Source organism: Vespula pensylvanica, chromosome 14, assembly GCF_014466175.1.
Source record: "Vespula pensylvanica isolate Volc-1 chromosome 14, ASM1446617v1, whole genome shotgun sequence".
Lineage (NCBI taxonomy): Eukaryota > Metazoa > Arthropoda > Insecta > Hymenoptera > Vespidae > Vespula > Vespula pensylvanica.
In genome coordinates this window covers 1,694,734-1,710,738 of record NC_057698.1, presented here as the reverse complement: position 1 = coordinate 1,710,738, position 16,005 = coordinate 1,694,734, and the positions used below count along the sequence as shown (strand labels likewise).

General features: G+C 27.7%; 8 protein-coding genes and 1 long non-coding RNA gene across 12 annotated transcripts; 6 read left to right on the top strand and 3 right to left on the bottom strand.

The window, feature by feature from the left end:
• The first annotated feature begins 104 nt into the window (after positions 1-104).
• LOC122634049 (small nuclear ribonucleoprotein F) lies at positions 105-872 on the top strand. Its single transcript, XM_043822616.1, has 2 exons — positions 105-207; positions 420-872. The coding sequence occupies exon 2, from the start codon at positions 439-441 to the stop codon at positions 703-705; it is 267 nt and encodes an 88-aa protein (XP_043678551.1). The 5' UTR covers positions 105-207; positions 420-438; the 3' UTR covers positions 706-872.
• LOC122634048 (chromosome transmission fidelity protein 8 homolog) lies at positions 859-1,518 on the bottom strand. The gene is made up of 2 exons (XM_043822615.1): positions 1,319-1,518; positions 859-1,235 (listed from the first exon to the last, which is right to left on the bottom strand). Exons 1-2 carry the CDS (start codon positions 1,336-1,338, stop codon positions 908-910), a joined length of 348 nt encoding a protein of 115 aa, XP_043678550.1. The 5' UTR covers positions 1,339-1,518; the 3' UTR covers positions 859-907.
• A 9-nt stretch (positions 1,519-1,527) lies between these two features.
• LOC122634044 lies at positions 1,528-3,112 on the top strand. 3 transcript variants are annotated; one of them, XR_006328281.1, is made up of 3 exons: positions 1,542-1,680; positions 2,213-2,294; positions 2,396-3,061. XR_006328281.1 is itself a non-coding variant. In XM_043822610.1 (3 exons), the coding sequence occupies exons 1-3, from the start codon at positions 1,905-1,907 to the stop codon at positions 2,873-2,875; spliced, it is 801 nt and encodes a 266-aa protein (XP_043678545.1). In that variant the 5' UTR covers positions 1,543-1,904; the 3' UTR covers positions 2,876-3,057. The 3 variants fall into 3 exon arrangements, 1 of the variants encoding a protein (XP_043678545.1); XM_043822610.1 differs by having other exon boundaries at positions 1,543-2,294; positions 2,396-2,654; positions 2,724-3,057; XR_006328280.1 differs by having other exon boundaries at positions 1,528-2,294; positions 2,724-3,112.
• Positions 3,113-3,130: 18 nt separating this feature from the next.
• Positions 3,131-4,465, top strand: LOC122634204. Its single transcript, XM_043822908.1, has 6 exons — positions 3,131-3,140; positions 3,414-3,550; positions 3,646-3,749; positions 3,856-3,954; positions 4,020-4,139; positions 4,205-4,465. Exons 1-6 carry the CDS (start codon positions 3,131-3,133, stop codon positions 4,317-4,319), a joined length of 585 nt encoding a protein of 194 aa, XP_043678843.1. The 3' UTR covers positions 4,320-4,465.
• Positions 4,466-4,699: 234 nt separating this feature from the next.
• On the top strand, positions 4,700-6,213 carry LOC122634042 (DNA/RNA-binding protein KIN17). 2 transcript variants are annotated; one of them, XM_043822608.1, is made up of 2 exons: positions 4,700-5,259; positions 5,470-6,213. In XM_043822608.1, the coding sequence occupies exons 1-2, from the start codon at positions 4,854-4,856 to the stop codon at positions 6,111-6,113; spliced, it is 1,050 nt and encodes a 349-aa protein (XP_043678543.1). In that variant the 5' UTR covers positions 4,700-4,853; the 3' UTR covers positions 6,114-6,213. The 2 variants fall into 2 exon arrangements, with proteins under 2 accessions (XP_043678543.1, XP_043678542.1); XM_043822607.1 differs by having other exon boundaries at positions 5,356-6,213.
• Positions 6,214-7,934: 1,721 nt separating this feature from the next.
• Positions 7,935-8,775, bottom strand: LOC122634045 (protein lethal(2)essential for life-like). The gene has a single exon (XM_043822612.1). It carries the CDS (start codon positions 8,602-8,604, stop codon positions 8,014-8,016), a length of 591 nt encoding a protein of 196 aa, XP_043678547.1. The 5' UTR covers positions 8,605-8,775; the 3' UTR covers positions 7,935-8,013.
• Positions 8,776-9,458: 683 nt separating this feature from the next.
• LOC122634046 lies at positions 9,459-10,738 on the top strand. Its single transcript, XM_043822613.1, has 2 exons — positions 9,459-10,309; positions 10,424-10,738. Exons 1-2 carry the CDS (start codon positions 9,976-9,978, stop codon positions 10,624-10,626), a joined length of 537 nt encoding a protein of 178 aa, XP_043678548.1. The 5' UTR covers positions 9,459-9,975; the 3' UTR covers positions 10,627-10,738.
• A 340-nt stretch (positions 10,739-11,078) lies between these two features.
• On the bottom strand, positions 11,079-12,504 carry LOC122634047. Its single transcript, XM_043822614.1, has 3 exons — positions 12,287-12,504; positions 12,073-12,207; positions 11,079-11,979 (listed from the first exon to the last, which is right to left on the bottom strand). The coding sequence occupies exons 1-3, from the start codon at positions 12,357-12,359 to the stop codon at positions 11,699-11,701; spliced, it is 489 nt and encodes a 162-aa protein (XP_043678549.1). The 5' UTR covers positions 12,360-12,504; the 3' UTR covers positions 11,079-11,698.
• Positions 12,505-12,631: 127 nt separating this feature from the next.
• Positions 12,632-14,976, top strand: LOC122634051. The gene is made up of 3 exons (XR_006328283.1): positions 12,632-12,814; positions 12,968-13,123; positions 14,502-14,976. It is a non-coding gene; the product is annotated as an uncharacterized LOC122634051 (long non-coding RNA).
• Positions 14,977-16,005: the final 1,029 nt, after the last annotated feature.

Genomic DNA, 16,005 nt, shown 5'->3' with positions numbered 1-16,005 from the left:
ACTACACTTTATTAACAAATAAAAATGAACAAATATCTATAACAGATACTTTCAGCATATTCTGAAATTAACAAATGAAATTTTTTTTTTTCTGTTGGCAATCCTGATTGTCGCGTCGGTAATAACCTATCGTTGAATTATACTCAAATATAAACGTGGTATTCCATTGTGAAGCTTGAGTTTTTATTTCATATTACTTTTTAGAAGGTTTGTTTACATATATAATTTTAATAAAATCATTAATTTTTTAATTTCATATTTATTAACAAAATATAACCCAAACCGGTTCAGTACTTGCTTAAATAAAAATAGAAGAGACAAATATAATTAAGTTATACCATTTACATATTAATTAATATAACTTAGATATCGATTAATATAATTTTATTAAAACGAATAATATAATTTTTCTTATTCAGGTAATATTCAATCATCATCATGGCTGCAACAATGCCAATAAATCCAAAACCATTTCTAAATGGTTTAACTGGAAAACCTGTAATGGTAAAATTAAAGTGGGGTCATGAATACAAAGGTTATCTTGTGTCAGTAGATGGTTACATGAATTTACAACTTGCAAATACAGAAGAACACATAGATGGAAATTGTACTGGTAATCTTGGAGAAGTACTGATACGATGTAACAATGTTATGTACATACGTGGTGTAGAAGAAGAAGACGAAGAAGGAGAAATGAAGGATTAAATTTACATTTATGACTTTTGTATTTTTAATTGCTTATTTGAATTATAAAGTAAATAAATATAAGTCTGTATAACCTTATATATGTCAAGTATAATGAGTTAATAGGTCATGTAAAAACAATATTTTTATAAAATATGTAAATAAATAATAATTTAATGTCTTAGAAATTCTTTTTATGCATGACCATTTTCAAAACATTCTTTTATATTTCTATGCTATTTACGATAGGCTTAGGTCTAAACTTAAAAACAATTTTTTTATTTACAATTGCTTGAATAGTATATTCAGTTTTACGATCTTCTTCTTTTGACTGATTGGTTGAAGTGACAGCTTTTTTTTTTAAAACTGCAATAGGTTTTGTAAGAGCCATCTCTTTTCCATACATTACATGAACACCAATTATAAGCATTGGAGTTCCAGATTTTGTAAAATGAAAATCGCCTATATAATGACTATTTGTAATATCTTTTGTACCAAACGTTAATTCACCTTTTAATTCCACTATAGCCCACTCTTGTACATCTTGATCACTGAAGAAAAGATAAATTTGTTACTTTTTAATTGTATTATTATAGCTATACATATATATACACATGACATTAATGATTGTTACCGTTTAATAGGTATTATCATTTTAATAATTTTCTGTTAAAGATGTCAGAGTAGATAAAAATTTGAAATATGATATATACAATTTATTCACTTTACTTTTATAAATTTTGTAGTATCATTATTTACTAGATTAAAATTTATATATGCCTAAATGAATTATTACTATGATTCTCAATTTACAAAGTATTTATTCTGTGTAAAGTACTTGCTAGATGTCACTACATTTTCTTCATCGTTGATAAAATGGCGTCTGGGTTGAGATATCATATAAAAATTAACGAGCTACAAAATGAAATCAGTAGAAGAAATGATTTTACTGAATTGTTTAAACGTGAATATTTCATAGCTGCACGTAAAATTCAGGTTGCCGAATATAAAATATAATTATTTATATAAATATATATGTACTATAATTTGTATACTATTTTTGTAAACAAATAGGACTCCTATTTCTTAAGAACTTATCTAAAAACTTATCGAAGAAAATACGCATTAAAAAAATATAATATAATTTTTTCAATTATCGGTGATATTTTTTCGTATAATAGGCTTGGTTTCGTGGCAATGTAACAAGAAAACATTTATTTATGCTTCATAAAGAAGCAATAATCATTCAGTCTAATTGGCGTGGGTATTATGTAAGAAATAATTTTGATAAAGTTATAATAAGCAAAGTACATCAAATGTGGGAAGATTATTATAATTGCATGGCAACACGAATCCAAGCATTGTGGCGAGGTTATTGGATTAGGAAAACTTATTCAAACTTCTATGAAAGAATGAGATGGTTAAATAACGTATATGCAAAAAATGAAGAGATTATAGAAACCATGCAAAAGTTTGTAATAATTTTTTATAAATCATATCAATATTTAATTCATAATTGTATCCACAGATTCAAAGAGAATGAGATTAATTATATCAGAAATGTTCTGGAACGGGAATCATTACTATGGATTTTATTTATACTTTTTAAGGTATTATTTAATATCAGATTCTATATTATTAAAAAAGAATTTATCATTTAAACAAAGCTCATGTTACAATTATTAAATATCTTTACTTGAATATCGCATAGTTACATCATTTGCTGAGAACAAAAGTTAGACCAGGTGTAATCACACGAATTGATCAAACTAATTTTACTTTAATTGAGAAGATGTTAAGATGTTTAAAATATCAATTTTATACACCAAAAAAATTAACCTTTTGTGATCATTATGAATTAGAAAAGCAATTTCCATCGATTTTCCATGGTACTTTTCTTGCAAGATGTGAAAAAGAAATTAGAAATTTTGAGTACAAATTAAAGACTGGGAACATATCAATATACAGAAGTATAATTATATTGAAAAGTTAAAACATTTTACTTATCATATAAATTCACTTACAATTATTTTGCATAGGTTATTCTTATACCAAAGAGGAAAAATTGAGAAATAAATTACAAAATCTTGGTCATGATTTTATAAAAACATATAATAATAAACATACTGTTTCAATGGAAAGCATAGATATAAACAGCAAAAAATGTATAAAGCAAAAAACAGTTTTGTAGTACATATAAAAGTAAATTATTATATTCATGAATCTGATATATTTTTAAATTTACAATTATAACAAGTATTACTATTTAATAAATAATCTTATTTTTTCATTATTGTTTCATTAATAACTTCAAATAGATAAAGAAAGAATAGATAAGCAATTGTTTAAAATGATCTGGACTTACAGAATAATATATTTGTAAATTATACTATTTGTAAATTATACATATAATTAAAAAAATAAAAACAACCAATTAAAAGTGCAGATGACTAGATGTAGCTATTTGTATTATGTTTTTGTTATGTGAATTCTAGAATCTTGAATATGTCTATTTATAATTAATAAACATTAATAACGTATTATGTTGTAAAGCTTAAAAGTATTATTTGATATGAAAAAAATGATTTTGATAATAATTTTTTTTTTATTATTATCTCGTACATCAAGTTTTGGTAGACATCGTATGCATAAATTGAAGAAAGATGAAGATGTTTGCGAAAAAAAAGTATTACATGAAGTTTTTTTAAATTCTAATGCTACATTTATAGATCCTTATTATAATTGTGATACAGTGGGAATAGTACAAAAAATCCCATATATTCAAGTATCCCCTGAAAACAGTTTAACAGTTCACTTCTCTTCAGCTTGTGTGAAATGTGGAATGTGCATTGCTATAGCAAATCAAGTTAGCCCAAATATGTATTTTATAATTTTTATCAAATGTGTTAATATTTTTCTATCATAAAAGTATAATTGATATCTTTTTATTTATGCTTTTAGATAAACGATACGTTATTAGAAATACATGAATCTTTGGATACTTGGTTAAATGATACAGAAGCCGTTATTCTTTTGAGAAATATTTGTAATTTTGCTTTTAAACAGTATGTATAATTAAAAAAGTATCCAATTAAGGTCATAATTATTTTGATATTTTTTTTTAATACTTTAATATATATGTACATATATATACATACGTGTTACATATAGCTACAGTTTACGAGAAATTAATGGCAAAAGATATATTTGCGATCATGTTCCTGGTTCTACGTTAGTAACATCTTCGGGTGATGGTTTATGGGAGACGCAGTAAATATTTTTTTTAATATAAATATAAATTTTATATATAGTAATTCTCATTACATAATTTTTAGTTTGAGAGATAATTGTCATGAATATTTGAATGAAATAGACCCATTAGAATTGTATCAGCATTGGCAACAATGGTGTCAGGATGATCATAAAAATCCTGATTTGGTTACAATACTTTGCAGGTTTTTATAGAACGAATTATAGAAATTAAAATATAATAGATATAATATTTGAGATATAATTACAGAAATGACGCTGGGAAACTACGTGATTGCAGAAGTATGGACGATATGATTAAATATGAATTACCTTCGAAAAACTATCAAGCAGATATAAAAATTAAAGTAGAATTCGGATGTTGAAGTACAAATGCACATAAATTATTTATATCGGTATATTAATTTTTATTTATTCGATTTATATATGTGTGTGTATGTATATATATGTTTGTATATATACACACACACCACTCTTATATTTGTTTTGTATAAATTGAGGTATGATTATATAACTTGAATGTAGAAAAATATATATATTATTAATATTAATAGATCTATTATATTTTTTTACATTTAAAATTAATAGAACTACAAGAATTAGGTTTATTATATTACGAAAATTTTTTGATTGTATATATCTTTTGTAAATAAGACTGATCAATTTACACGCACCAATCAGAATGTTCTTTATATATGCTTTCCTATTGGTTACAATTGAAAACACGTCATTATAAGTAAATTGAAAAAAACAATATGGCGGCAAAGAATTCATATAAGATAGTATTTAGTATAAGTATTATAACTCTTTTATTAAATATTACTTATAACTTGTTGAATATTGAAAAATAAAGATACTATATAATTGTATATGATTCATTTTGATCATCGATCATAAAGATGGGTAAACACGAAGTGGGAACACCAAAATATATTGCAAATAAAATCAAGGCTAAAGGTTTACAAAAATTACGATGGTATTGTCAAATGTGTCAAAAACAATGTCGAGATGAAAATGGATTTAAATGTCATACAATGTCTGAATCGCATCATCGGCAATTGTTACTTTTTGCCGATAATGCAAGTCGTTACATGGATCAATTTTCACGTGAATTTTCTGAAGGATATCTAAATTTATTGAAAAGACAATTTGGTACCAGACGAGTTCCGGCAAATCGAGTTTATCAAGAATATATCTCGGATAGAGGTCATGTACATATGAATGCAACTATGTGGCTTACATTAACAGGATTTGTTAAATGGTTGGGCCGTACAGGCAAGTGCGTTGTCGATGAAACAGAGAAAGGTAAAAAACTTTTAATATTAAATCATATAAAAAATCAACATTTTATTTTAGTTGATAAGTATTATATGCAATAACGTTATTCTTCTTAATTTTTAGGTTGGTACATAACTTATATTGATAGAGATCCAGAAACATTAGCTGCTCAAGAAAAGAAAGTAAAAAAACAGAAAATGGATAAAGATGATCAAGAACAATTAATGAAATTTATAGAAAAACAAATTGAAAAGGGTCAGCAACAAACATCAATCAAGGAAGAAACAGAAGAAACCAAAGAACCATTAATACGTCCAGATGATACTACACCTTTGGTTTTAGATATAAAATTGAAACCAAAACCTAAACCAGTTCCTATAATTAATCCATCTACATCAAAGCAAAGTGAACTTTCTATCGAGTGTAATTCTTTCACAGAAGAACCACAAAAGTTCCAACCATTTATTAAGTTGGAATTAAAAAAAAATGGTAGTAGTTCAAGTTTAGAAAAACACGCTAAAAGCGAAGGAGGTTGGCTTAGAGAAAAATTGGTAGTGAAAGTAATTACCAAAAGTCTGGGTGATAAATATTATAAAGCAAAAGGTATCGTTAAGTCTGTGGAAAATTCTGGATTTGTTGCTAAAGTTAAACTTACTATACCTGAAGAAGTTGAAGGGCATTTGATAAAATTAGATCAAGAATATTTAGAAACAGTAATACCTGCTATTGGTAAAGAAGTTCTAATACTTTGGGGGAAGTACAAAGGAGAAAAAGGAATAGTGAAAAAGTTACACATAGAAGAATATACTATCGATGTTCAGTTAGAAGGAAAACTTGTTAGAACACTACCATATGAACAAGTATGTAAATATATTGATTGATCGTCTACTGTGCTAAAAATGAAAGTGTTTTTTTATTGAAAGAATATTGCCATTATTGATTCATTTGAAGATGAACAAATATATAAATTATGATAATTTATATTTCCTGTATATATTCTATCCATTTTTGTACATTTATACAGATTTTTTATATTTATGAGATCCAATGGATTTATCTTTCTTTCATCTTAAACCAGTTGTTTAACAGGAGAAAACTTTGCTACTAATTTATTTAATTATAAATTTGATAAAATAATTGTACATAGTATTTTTAAGTGCAAACGTATGTGATAATGAAATAATTTATAAATTTTAATGTGCGATATTGACATCAAAGAAAATCATAATTAATACTAACTATCGTATATAATGATAATTCTATTTTATTTTCTTATCAATATGACAGTGGAAATAATAAATACTATTGTCAAATGGTGATAATATATTCTATATTTCTGCAACAGGAACTGCCCTTAAGGCTGCTCATCATCCTTACTTTATACATATATATATAAAGTATATTTAAGACTATTTTTTGTTAAATGAAAAAAAAGTTATTAAATATCAATAATAAATAAAAAAATTGATATAAAAAAAAATTATGTAGAAATATATGCGAAGTCGTGAGAAATGTTGAACATACGTAAATTACGTTGAATAGATGAGCTTTGTATCGCAGAAAAAAGATCGAGAGAGATCGAGAAAGATTAAAAATGATCGAGAAAAAGAGAAAGAGAGGGAAGAGATAACGATCAATGTAATTAAACTTCGACATGTAATACAACGATGCATGCATCTTACGAAACATATAATTGTTTTGAAATTACACGAAATTTACGTAAACATATAACCATGAAGTTACTTTACTCGTGGAATAGAAAAGATAGAAATTGCTAATAATTACAATTAAAGATGATAAATTATATATATATATTTTTTAAATAAAGTTTTAACATATATTTAAATAGTTCAAAATACATGTATACTAATTTTATTTCATTTATTTTATATGTACATACATATAATTTTTGTTGGATAAATTAACTCTTGTTATTTTTAGTTTTTGGCAAAAACAAAATTAGGAGAAGAACGTGTAAATAATTTTGCTATTTTGCTCTATAATCGTCATTGTTTACGTATGGATCGTTTGACCGCCAAACTTATATACGTTTACGTTGTGTACTAAATCTTGTTTTGATTCGAGCGTCTTGCAAAGATCAACATAAATTTGAAATAAATTTATTTATTATTTGATTTCGTCATTTTCATAACCTTTTAAAAATATTTCTATTGACAAATAGACGAAAATTTTGTACTATTGAATCTATTGTGTAAATTTCATGTATTTTAACGATTTAAGAAATGAATTCGTAAGTACGCATTTCTAGACATTAAATATCTCTATATAATTTTATTATATAAAATTATTGAATACCTTCGAAATTATATTAAAAATATTTTCAAGGAACAAAGGGAATTCGAAGATTAACATATTTCGTATAAGATAGTAATATGCGTGTATTTATTAAATTATAAAAAAAAAAATAAACAAATGTATAAATATAAAAAAGAATATAATAAAAACATACATATTTCTCGTTTTTAATTATACAAAGATGAATGAATATTCGATTAATAATTGCAAATTTTACCTTAATAAATGAAGAGACTCTAATGTTTAATACATTTCTTCACGATCATAAAGACATTTGAAAATAGCAATTCAAAAGAATCGTATAACGTATTATTCTAATTCTAACAATAATTCTAACAATGAAGAGGAACTATTAATGCGAAGAAAAGAGTATAAGAGAATAGAAATAAAACTTGATTCGTTCAATTTTCTCTCTCTTTCTTTTCTTATTCTCTTTTTTTTTTTAAAGAAGATACATTTTCCATTTTATTTCGTTTCTTCCTCGTTAGTTTCCTCTTGCTGCTGTTCTTGTTTCTGAGATTTAGTTTGAACCGCAGGTCTTCCAGTATGTTCGATCTTAATCGTTCTCTCGTTCTCAATCTTTGGTACTTCCTTTCTTGGTGCGATAATCGTCAAGACACCATCGGAAGATAATTTCGATGTAACTTGATCGATATCACATTGTTCAGGAATTATATATTTACGAGTAAATTGTCTTGAGACCCATCCATGTTCGTCACGTTTTTCTTCGTGTTTAGCCGTAACAACGACAAATTTATCAACAACCTTAACGTCGAGCTCGTTCGGTTGAAATTGTTGAACATCTAAGACAACTTGGAATTTGTTCTTATCAGCGTTAACAATCGAGGAACCATTATCTTTTTGACGAATTAATTCAGCCCATGGACGATAATAACTCGATGGAAATCTTTCCCTTTGTCTTAGAATATCCATTCTATTTGGAATAGCCAAAAGTTGTTCAGGACTCAATCCTAAACCAAAGTTTTGATCCATGAGACGATGTGGTTGATCCAAATCCTCCCACCAATCGGAGAAAATAAGTGGTAACAGAGACATTTTTTTTTCAATGTTTCTTCGTATTTCTTCTTCGTCAAACAAGGAATAATTTCTTTTTCTTCTTCTTTATCTTTCTTTCTCTATATATTTTTATTTTATACGATCACGTTATTCTTTCTCACTTAGAATTCGTTCGTACACTCGTTACTCGTCGCTCGTTCGACTAAGATTGACAGTTACCGGCTTCGAACCGGCTTTTTATTGATCGCCCGATCTCTGAGCCGAACATTCACGAAGTCTCCAGAAATGATAACGCCGGCGCGTTTTCATTGATACTTCTATGTATAGAATGATCTGTTTTCCTGTTCTTGGTATTTTATTTTATCAATTGATTCATTATTATCTAATTAGATCGTATTTTGATTTTGAGACGAATTATTCGAAATGATTCATATTTTCTATTTAAAAAATCTCTCTTGTCCTAGAGCTTTCGAATTTTTTTTAATGTAAACGTTCATTGATTCTCAATCGTAGTTCGTAGAAACGTCGATATGAATTTACAAACTATTCGATGAATTTCAACATCTTTTCGTTGTTCTATTTTTTCTTCTTTTTTTTTTCAAAGTAATTCTCAATATCGTAAAATAGTACTTTTAAAATTACCTTGAAATACACTTATCTTTCTCTCCTTATATTTAAAAAAAAAAAAAAAAAAAAAATGGAATTAATAATTCATTCATTATAACTGTAATAATAGTTTTATTCCAATTATAAATTTTATCATACGAATGAATGAAATTCTTGGATGATCGTGTAATAAATAAATTTGGCATTAATTCAACTTTTCTCGTATATTCTCGTCTTTACATTGATTTTCAAAAATATTTAATTATAGTAGACAAATCATTTATTATTACCAAAGCATATAATTCTAAAAAATAATGTTAATGAGTCATACGATGAAATAAAGATTTAAAAATAGAATAGATACGTATTGAGGAATATTCCAGATTAAATCATATTTTATCATTCAGGCATGCGCGTCGATTCGAAATTCGCGCTATTTCTAGCACATTCCATTCGAGAGAATTCTCCGCGTTTCTAGAATGTGCTTTCTAACTCGCTTGCTATTGGTCGAACTACTGCCCCATCTTCGAATCAGCTTTCAGATAATCACACATACATACATAAGTAATAAATTTTCGTTACTTGTTGAATCATTTGAATGGATAAAAGTTGAAATAATATCGTATGGATTTACCATGAAGGTCAATAAATATTGATCTATAATAGGGGTATCTTTCAAAGATTGATTATTTGTTTAAAAGTCAACGTTTGATAAATCGATTAATTTTGAGTTAGAGGAAAAGACGGACGCAGATTATATTGTTGCATCATTTGTTAAATATTAGATAAAAAAAAAAGAAAGCTATGTCTTCGTTGCCAATAGTGTTTTCAAATTGGTGGGAGAATTTGGATCGTCCTCATCGTATTTTTGATCAACATTTTGACATATCTTTCAATCCTAAAAATTTATTATCTTCTTGGACCCCGTACGATAGGAATACGGATCTTTTGATATATAGACCTCGCCGGCATTTTCAACATCGTCATCATCCATATAACAGAAGTATGACACGCAAAACATCTGATACATCGAACGTAGTAACTGATAAAAACAAGTTTCAAGTAACTTTGGATGTTCAAAAATCTGTACCAGATGAAGTGATTGTAAAGGTGGTAAAAAAAAATGTTATGGTTGAAGGTAAGTACAAAGAGAAGCAGAATAAACCTGGTTTGATTTTCAGACAATTTTTCAAGAAATATATGATTCTTAAATAATGTTATATCGATCACTTACATTTTATTCTTTTTTTATATCGAGATTTTACTATCATAATACCTAAGAAGATATTAGAATTAGAAGAGAAAGAAAGGATCATAAAGATAGAGAATACAGAACAACCTTCATTGAAAGATGATGCATCAAAACCTATTGAAACTCAAAAAGAACAAGGTTTGCAAACTGAGAAAAATGCAGTACAACAGAGAGAACAAGATAAGACAGTCACAGCTGCCTAAAAAATAGTATAATAGTTTTTATATCTCCTTACCATTATGACAGTATTATTATATGTTAAGTGTATTATTTTTACTTCTCCTATAGCATAGAATTATGTAATTTATAAAATATATGACCATTTTAAATAATAAAAGTGATAATTTTTTGATTATAAATTAGAGCTTACTTTGATTAACTTTTTCTTCCATTACCTTTTCCTAATTAAATAATTTCAATTTATATATATATATATATATATATATATATATATATGTTCATTCCTTATGTGTGTAATTATGTATAGAAGGAATATTTAAAAATTATTATTTTCTATAATTTATGTACACATGTAATTTGTTATAAATATAAAGTATAAATATATTTTCTTTATGGACGGAAATTTGTACATTAAATATACAAAGTATATTAAATATACAGATATATATATAAAATTACAGTAAAGTCAACTTATAAAATTATATGTAAGTAGTATTAATTTTTTATGTGAAAATAAGATAAATTTATGCATAATTAAACATTCTTGTTGTTCTAAAAATAGTTCAATAACATTACTGTTGCGTATATTATTATTAACAATGCTATAAAACTATCATACTTATACAATAAACATAAAATTTAATAACTTAATGTTTATAAAAATCGTTTAAAATATAAAAGTGATGATAGATTTTTATACTAAATTTTTGGACGGATTAAATGAGTGAATACATTTCTATGTAATTAGATTTAAAATACTTCTAAACTTGTATATGTCTTTAACTAACCTCTATCAATTATTTTGTTGTACTTTTAAATTGGTATCTTTGTGTTGTCATACTTAGCAATAAAAATTTACACAATATTTTCCACATGACACATATAAAAACATCTCAATTACATTGTTCTATAAATAATCTGTTTAAAACTACAAATTAATAATTTTATATAAAAATGAGCATATTATATTTGCCAAACTAAATGTATTGAGATCTTAATGTCTGAAAACAGAACTAAAAAATTAATTGAAAAAGAATTTTATAACCTTGCTCCAGTCATATATGAATGATCTATGAAGTTTGATTCATAACATTGTTATGTTGCAAAATATCCTATAATACTAGATACTGCTAGCAATAGGATGGATATATTATAACTACTAGCACTATTGCATCTATTATCAAAATAACAGAAACACCATGTTACTTCGTCATAATAATCTCTATGGATATCTAATTGATGAATACTATTATTTACATAATGTCCTAAACGAAGATCTTTTGCAGCAGGGCGACACCCTTCATAACGATCTGCTGGCATATCTGTTCTAAAACTACGTACAGAACTCAAGCATTCTCTTGTAATAACGGTCTCAGCTGTCAATATAAATTCATATTAAAGTCTTGTATTTAATAAGACATAGACCCTATTTTTAATGGTAGATAATTAAAAGCATTAAAATACATTACCTCCTTTTCTCTCAATTATTTTAACACATTTATCGTCGTACTCGGGACAAGATTCTCCCCAATACCATAACCAATTTAATGGAGTGCCACACCCAGGATGATTACTGTTACATCTGTAACATAGAAGACTTTCCCCTGCAATGAGAATATTATTCATTGTATAGAATTGAATAAATATACAATATTACAAATAATTTATAAGACCACACCTTACCTTCTTTAATTATTAAACTTAATAGAAAAATTGAGAATATAATTTTCTTTTCCATATTAATAAGTGCATACATCAGCCGTCACTAATAACAAATATGAATAATATTCTTTAAAATATTATTCTTTTGTAATAATTTTATAAATAATAAAATATACATATACACGAGATACTTTATTGTTAAACACTATGTGTAGAATATTAACGAACACGTACGCAAGCAATTAATTTCGCATATTGACACCAGATGGCATGAATGTTCGAGCCAATCAGAATGCTTCATTTGCAGTTACTTTTTAACAATGTGAGTCATAATTTATTAAGATAAGTTGATAAAGAGTAATTAAGTTATACAAGTGTAAATAAATCAAATCGGAGAAAGTAATAAAATTATATTAAATTAAAATCAATTTTGCTAAATAAAGTATTTTAGTATTTTAGTATTACCAACCTTTGAAAATGTATTCAGCACAGTGAAGACACTTTTTATTCAACGACAGTGCACTCGTATGGAAGATATTAAATTCTATGGTAAATCATTATTCAAAACAGTTATTGAATATATTTCAAATATTTAGCATTAATATTATTGCATTATCTACAATTAAGTTTTAATATATTTATATTATCTACAATTAATCATAATAGAATTAAATATATAATAAACGAAATAATAATCTTTAGGTTCGATATGAAAACTTAGTGAGCATGAAGTGAGCTAGAGAAGAGTATAATGTTTGAATTCAAAAAAGTGTCTTATGTGTATCTATCGGTATGTTTTATCATCATTGTATGAAGTAGACATTACCAACAGAAAAGTAGAATTTCTTTACCGACCAGGTAAAAAACCGTAATAGTAAATTTCTGTTTTACCGATTGTTAATATGATAATATTGATTCCTATTTTATCTCTTATAATTAGGCCTAGGCATAATTACATATCATATAAATCAAATAAAAAAATATCATATCATATAAATATTAATTAAAAATATCACACATTTTTCTTGAAGTTATTCTTTTGGTAAAGTTCTGGATAGTATACATTTTTATAGAATCATTTATAGAAGATATTTCCCTTATCCTTTTATTTTTTAAATGTATAGCAATAATTTCTTTCACTAGTTTCTGCTTGAAAATGTGGAAAGCTTGACCTTTCTTATTTATCTTAAAGAGGATATAACTATTTAACAGCTTCGTATCCATAAAATAAGAAAAAAAAAAAGAAACTAAATAACTTTTGCTTCAAACTGTATCTTTAAACATTTCTTTGAAGAAATATTTTGTTGTTTCAACTTAAAAAACTCATCCTGTATGTGCATATATGTATATATATCTATATACACATATATATACATGTAGTTATGCCTCTTTCTTCGCTATATAACGTAGCTGAAAATGCTATCGAGATATTAGATACGGACTCGAAGCTCCTCTTTCTCTTTCTATCTTTCTTTGAAAGAAGAAGAAGTAAAAGGTTAAAAGGAAAAGGAGAAGAAGAAGGCAGAATATCTCGTGGACTCCCTCGGTGGTTGCCCGAGGCGTTCAACCAATTAGCTAACTCCATGGCACTTTACTCTCGAAACCGCTAACGAAGGAGTCGAGCGAGCGAAGAAAATCGGACGAAGGAAGCGTAATCCAGCTCTTTCTCTCTTTCTATTTTACGTTAGGAATCATTCCTTCTTCCTTCCTTCCTCTTTTCTTTTTTTCTTTCTTACTCTCTCGCTCGATTCGATTCGATTCGATTCGCTTCAGGCCATTTTCGATCTTGGAAAGCGTGACACAGAGCGAACGGGACCTCGTTTTTACGTCTTTTATGTCGATCGATAACAATTTTTATCGAAACAATACGTTCTTTCTCCATCGATCTTTGCAATAAAAATTCTATTCGATGAACCAATTATCTTTCCTTTCTTGCTTTTTTTTCAAATATGATCATTCATTCATTCATCTTTACGATCTCATCGTTTCCATTTAAAAAACGTTAAGGTCGGATGTTAAAATAAAATTATCATAAGAGTGAGAGAGAGAGAGAGAGAGAGAGAGAGAGAGAGAGAGAGAGAGAGAGAGTCAGAGAGAGAATAAGCAAGATATAAATATAAAGAAAACGCGAATGGAGTCTTCTTTCCAAAGGGAAAAATCGACCGAGCAAGGACTTCTCTTTACGGTGAGAATAACAAGTTTTCAGACGCATAATAATTTGATGTAATGACTCCAGGAACGAAGCGAGTGGAAAATTGTGGAAAAGGAAAGAAAAAGAGAGAGACTGAGAGACTGAGAGATAGAGAGGGATAGAGTATATACGTCAAAGGAGACCGAAAAAGGATTCTCTCTTCTCCCACGTTTACGTATAACCATGTACGAAGTTCTTGTGATATTGCCTTTGGCTACAGAGAAACGAATTAATTCGAGATGTTAATTTACAGAAGTGGTAACAATCGGTAAGTGTGCTTCTCCTCTTGTTCCTCTTCTCTTCCTCCTCCTCCTCCACCCCTCCATCCCTCCTTCTCTTCCTTCTCTACTTCTTTATCGTATTCACGACCTCTTCCCTCGTGTCTTGTCGAGATGTTCTCTGTCTCTTTCTCTCTCTTTCTCTTCATCCACCAAAGAGATCAGAGAAAGTCGAAAGTAAACGGAATTCTCGCAGAAGTCAAACGTTTTCCTTGTTCTCACTTTGCGGGAAACGCTTTTCAAACGGCGCGGCGGCTACGACTCTTGGATTAGAATTTTCCAACGAACAGAAAAAAAGAGAGACTTTAATCTTCCTTTTTCTCTATTTTTTTCTCTGTCTGTCTGTCTCTCTCTCTCTTTCTATCTATCTATCTGTCTGTCTGTCTATCTATCTATTTCTCACTCCTTCACATCTTTTTCCTTCACTTTCCATCTTTCTTTCTTTCTTTCTCTCTTATGTTATTAACGAAGCTTCAAAGCAAAAAAAAAAGTTTCTTTCTTGTTTAATTGTAACAATGAAAATGCGTTTCGTAAACTTTTTAAAAAATTATTTTTTATTAGAATTAACTAATTTGTATATATATATATATATATATATATACGTATACAAGAAACATAAACGTATGAGTGTATGAGTATGTATATGTATATTAGATATTTTGTTTTACGTGCTTATATATATATACATATATATACACAAGCACATCCACATACAAATACATACATACACGTATGGACACATACACGATGTTTCTATATACATACATATATATACGAACACAGCCAAACTCGAATCTCGTGATTTTGCGATAAGGCTCGCGTTTTCTCGTTGTACAGTGTACCGGCTCGTTGGCAGGCGCCTCTTCGTGCGATAAGCTACGATGCGAATACGAACGAGTCTCTCCGTTGGAAATTTATACGGGAAAAAGCATCTCCCTTCCCATTTCTTTGGTGTTCTCACAGATATATGCAGCAGACATATATACGTACATATACACAGTGAGTCACCTGGTTATAACGTGTTGACGCGTTTCTTCGGTAATCGTATTTGCTAACGTCGAAAGAAAAAAAACGAGAGAAGAGAGGGAGAGAAATAGGGGAAAAGAGAGAGAGAAAGAAAGGGTGGAAGGTAGGGAGAAAGAGAGGAAGAAAAAAAATATAGAAGAGGATCGATCACTAACACCATCTTCTTTTTACAAAGTAATCGCCTTCGAAATCGTCGCTTGATGCCAGATTTCTATGGGGCTTTTGTGTGCTTTACGTGATCCTAC

Coding starts and splice junctions, on each gene's coding strand:
- LOC122634049 (XM_043822616.1), top strand. CDS start 439: ATGGCTGCAACAATGCCAATAAATCCAAAACCATTTCTAAATGGTTTA.
- LOC122634048 (XM_043822615.1), bottom strand. CDS start 1,338: ATGATAATACCTATTAAACG. Junction 1,236..1,318: donor ATGATAATACCTATTAAACG/GTAACAATCATT, acceptor TCTTTTCTTCAG/TGATCAAGATGTACAAGAGT.
- LOC122634044 (XM_043822610.1), top strand. CDS start 1,905: ATGCTTCATAAAGAAGCAATAATCATTCAGTCTAATTGGCGTGGGTAT. Junction 2,295..2,395: donor TTTTATTTATACTTTTTAAG/GTATTATTTAAT, acceptor AATATCGCATAG/TTACATCATTTGCTGAGAAC. Junction 2,655..2,723: donor GAACATATCAATATACAGAA/GTATAATTATAT, acceptor TATTTTGCATAG/GTTATTCTTATACCAAAGAG.
- LOC122634204 (XM_043822908.1), top strand. Junction 3,551..3,645: donor GCATTGCTATAGCAAATCAA/GTTAGCCCAAAT, acceptor TTATGCTTTTAG/ATAAACGATACGTTATTAGA. Junction 3,750..3,855: donor TGTAATTTTGCTTTTAAACA/GTATGTATAATT, acceptor TGTTACATATAG/CTACAGTTTACGAGAAATTA.
- LOC122634042 (XM_043822607.1), top strand. CDS start 4,854: ATGGGTAAACACGAAGTGGGAACACCAAAATATATTGCAAATAAAATC. Junction 5,260..5,355: donor TGTCGATGAAACAGAGAAAG/GTAAAAAACTTT, acceptor CTTAATTTTTAG/GTTGGTACATAACTTATATT.
- LOC122634045 (XM_043822612.1), bottom strand. CDS start 8,604: ATGTCTCTGTTACCACTTATTTTCTCCGATTGGTGGGAGGATTTGGAT.
- LOC122634046 (XM_043822613.1), top strand. CDS start 9,976: ATGTCTTCGTTGCCAATAGTGTTTTCAAATTGGTGGGAGAATTTGGAT. Junction 10,310..10,423: donor AAAAAATGTTATGGTTGAAG/GTAAGTACAAAG, acceptor TTCTTTTTTTAT/ATCGAGATTTTACTATCATA.
- LOC122634047 (XM_043822614.1), bottom strand. CDS start 12,359: ATGTATGCACTTATTAATATGGAAAAGAAAATTATATTCTCAATTTTT. Junction 12,208..12,286: donor AAGTTTAATAATTAAAGAAG/GTAAGGTGTGGT, acceptor TTCTCATTGCAG/GGGAAAGTCTTCTATGTTAC. Junction 11,980..12,072: donor AATAATTGAGAGAAAAGGAG/GTAATGTATTTT, acceptor TTATATTGACAG/CTGAGACCGTTATTACAAGA.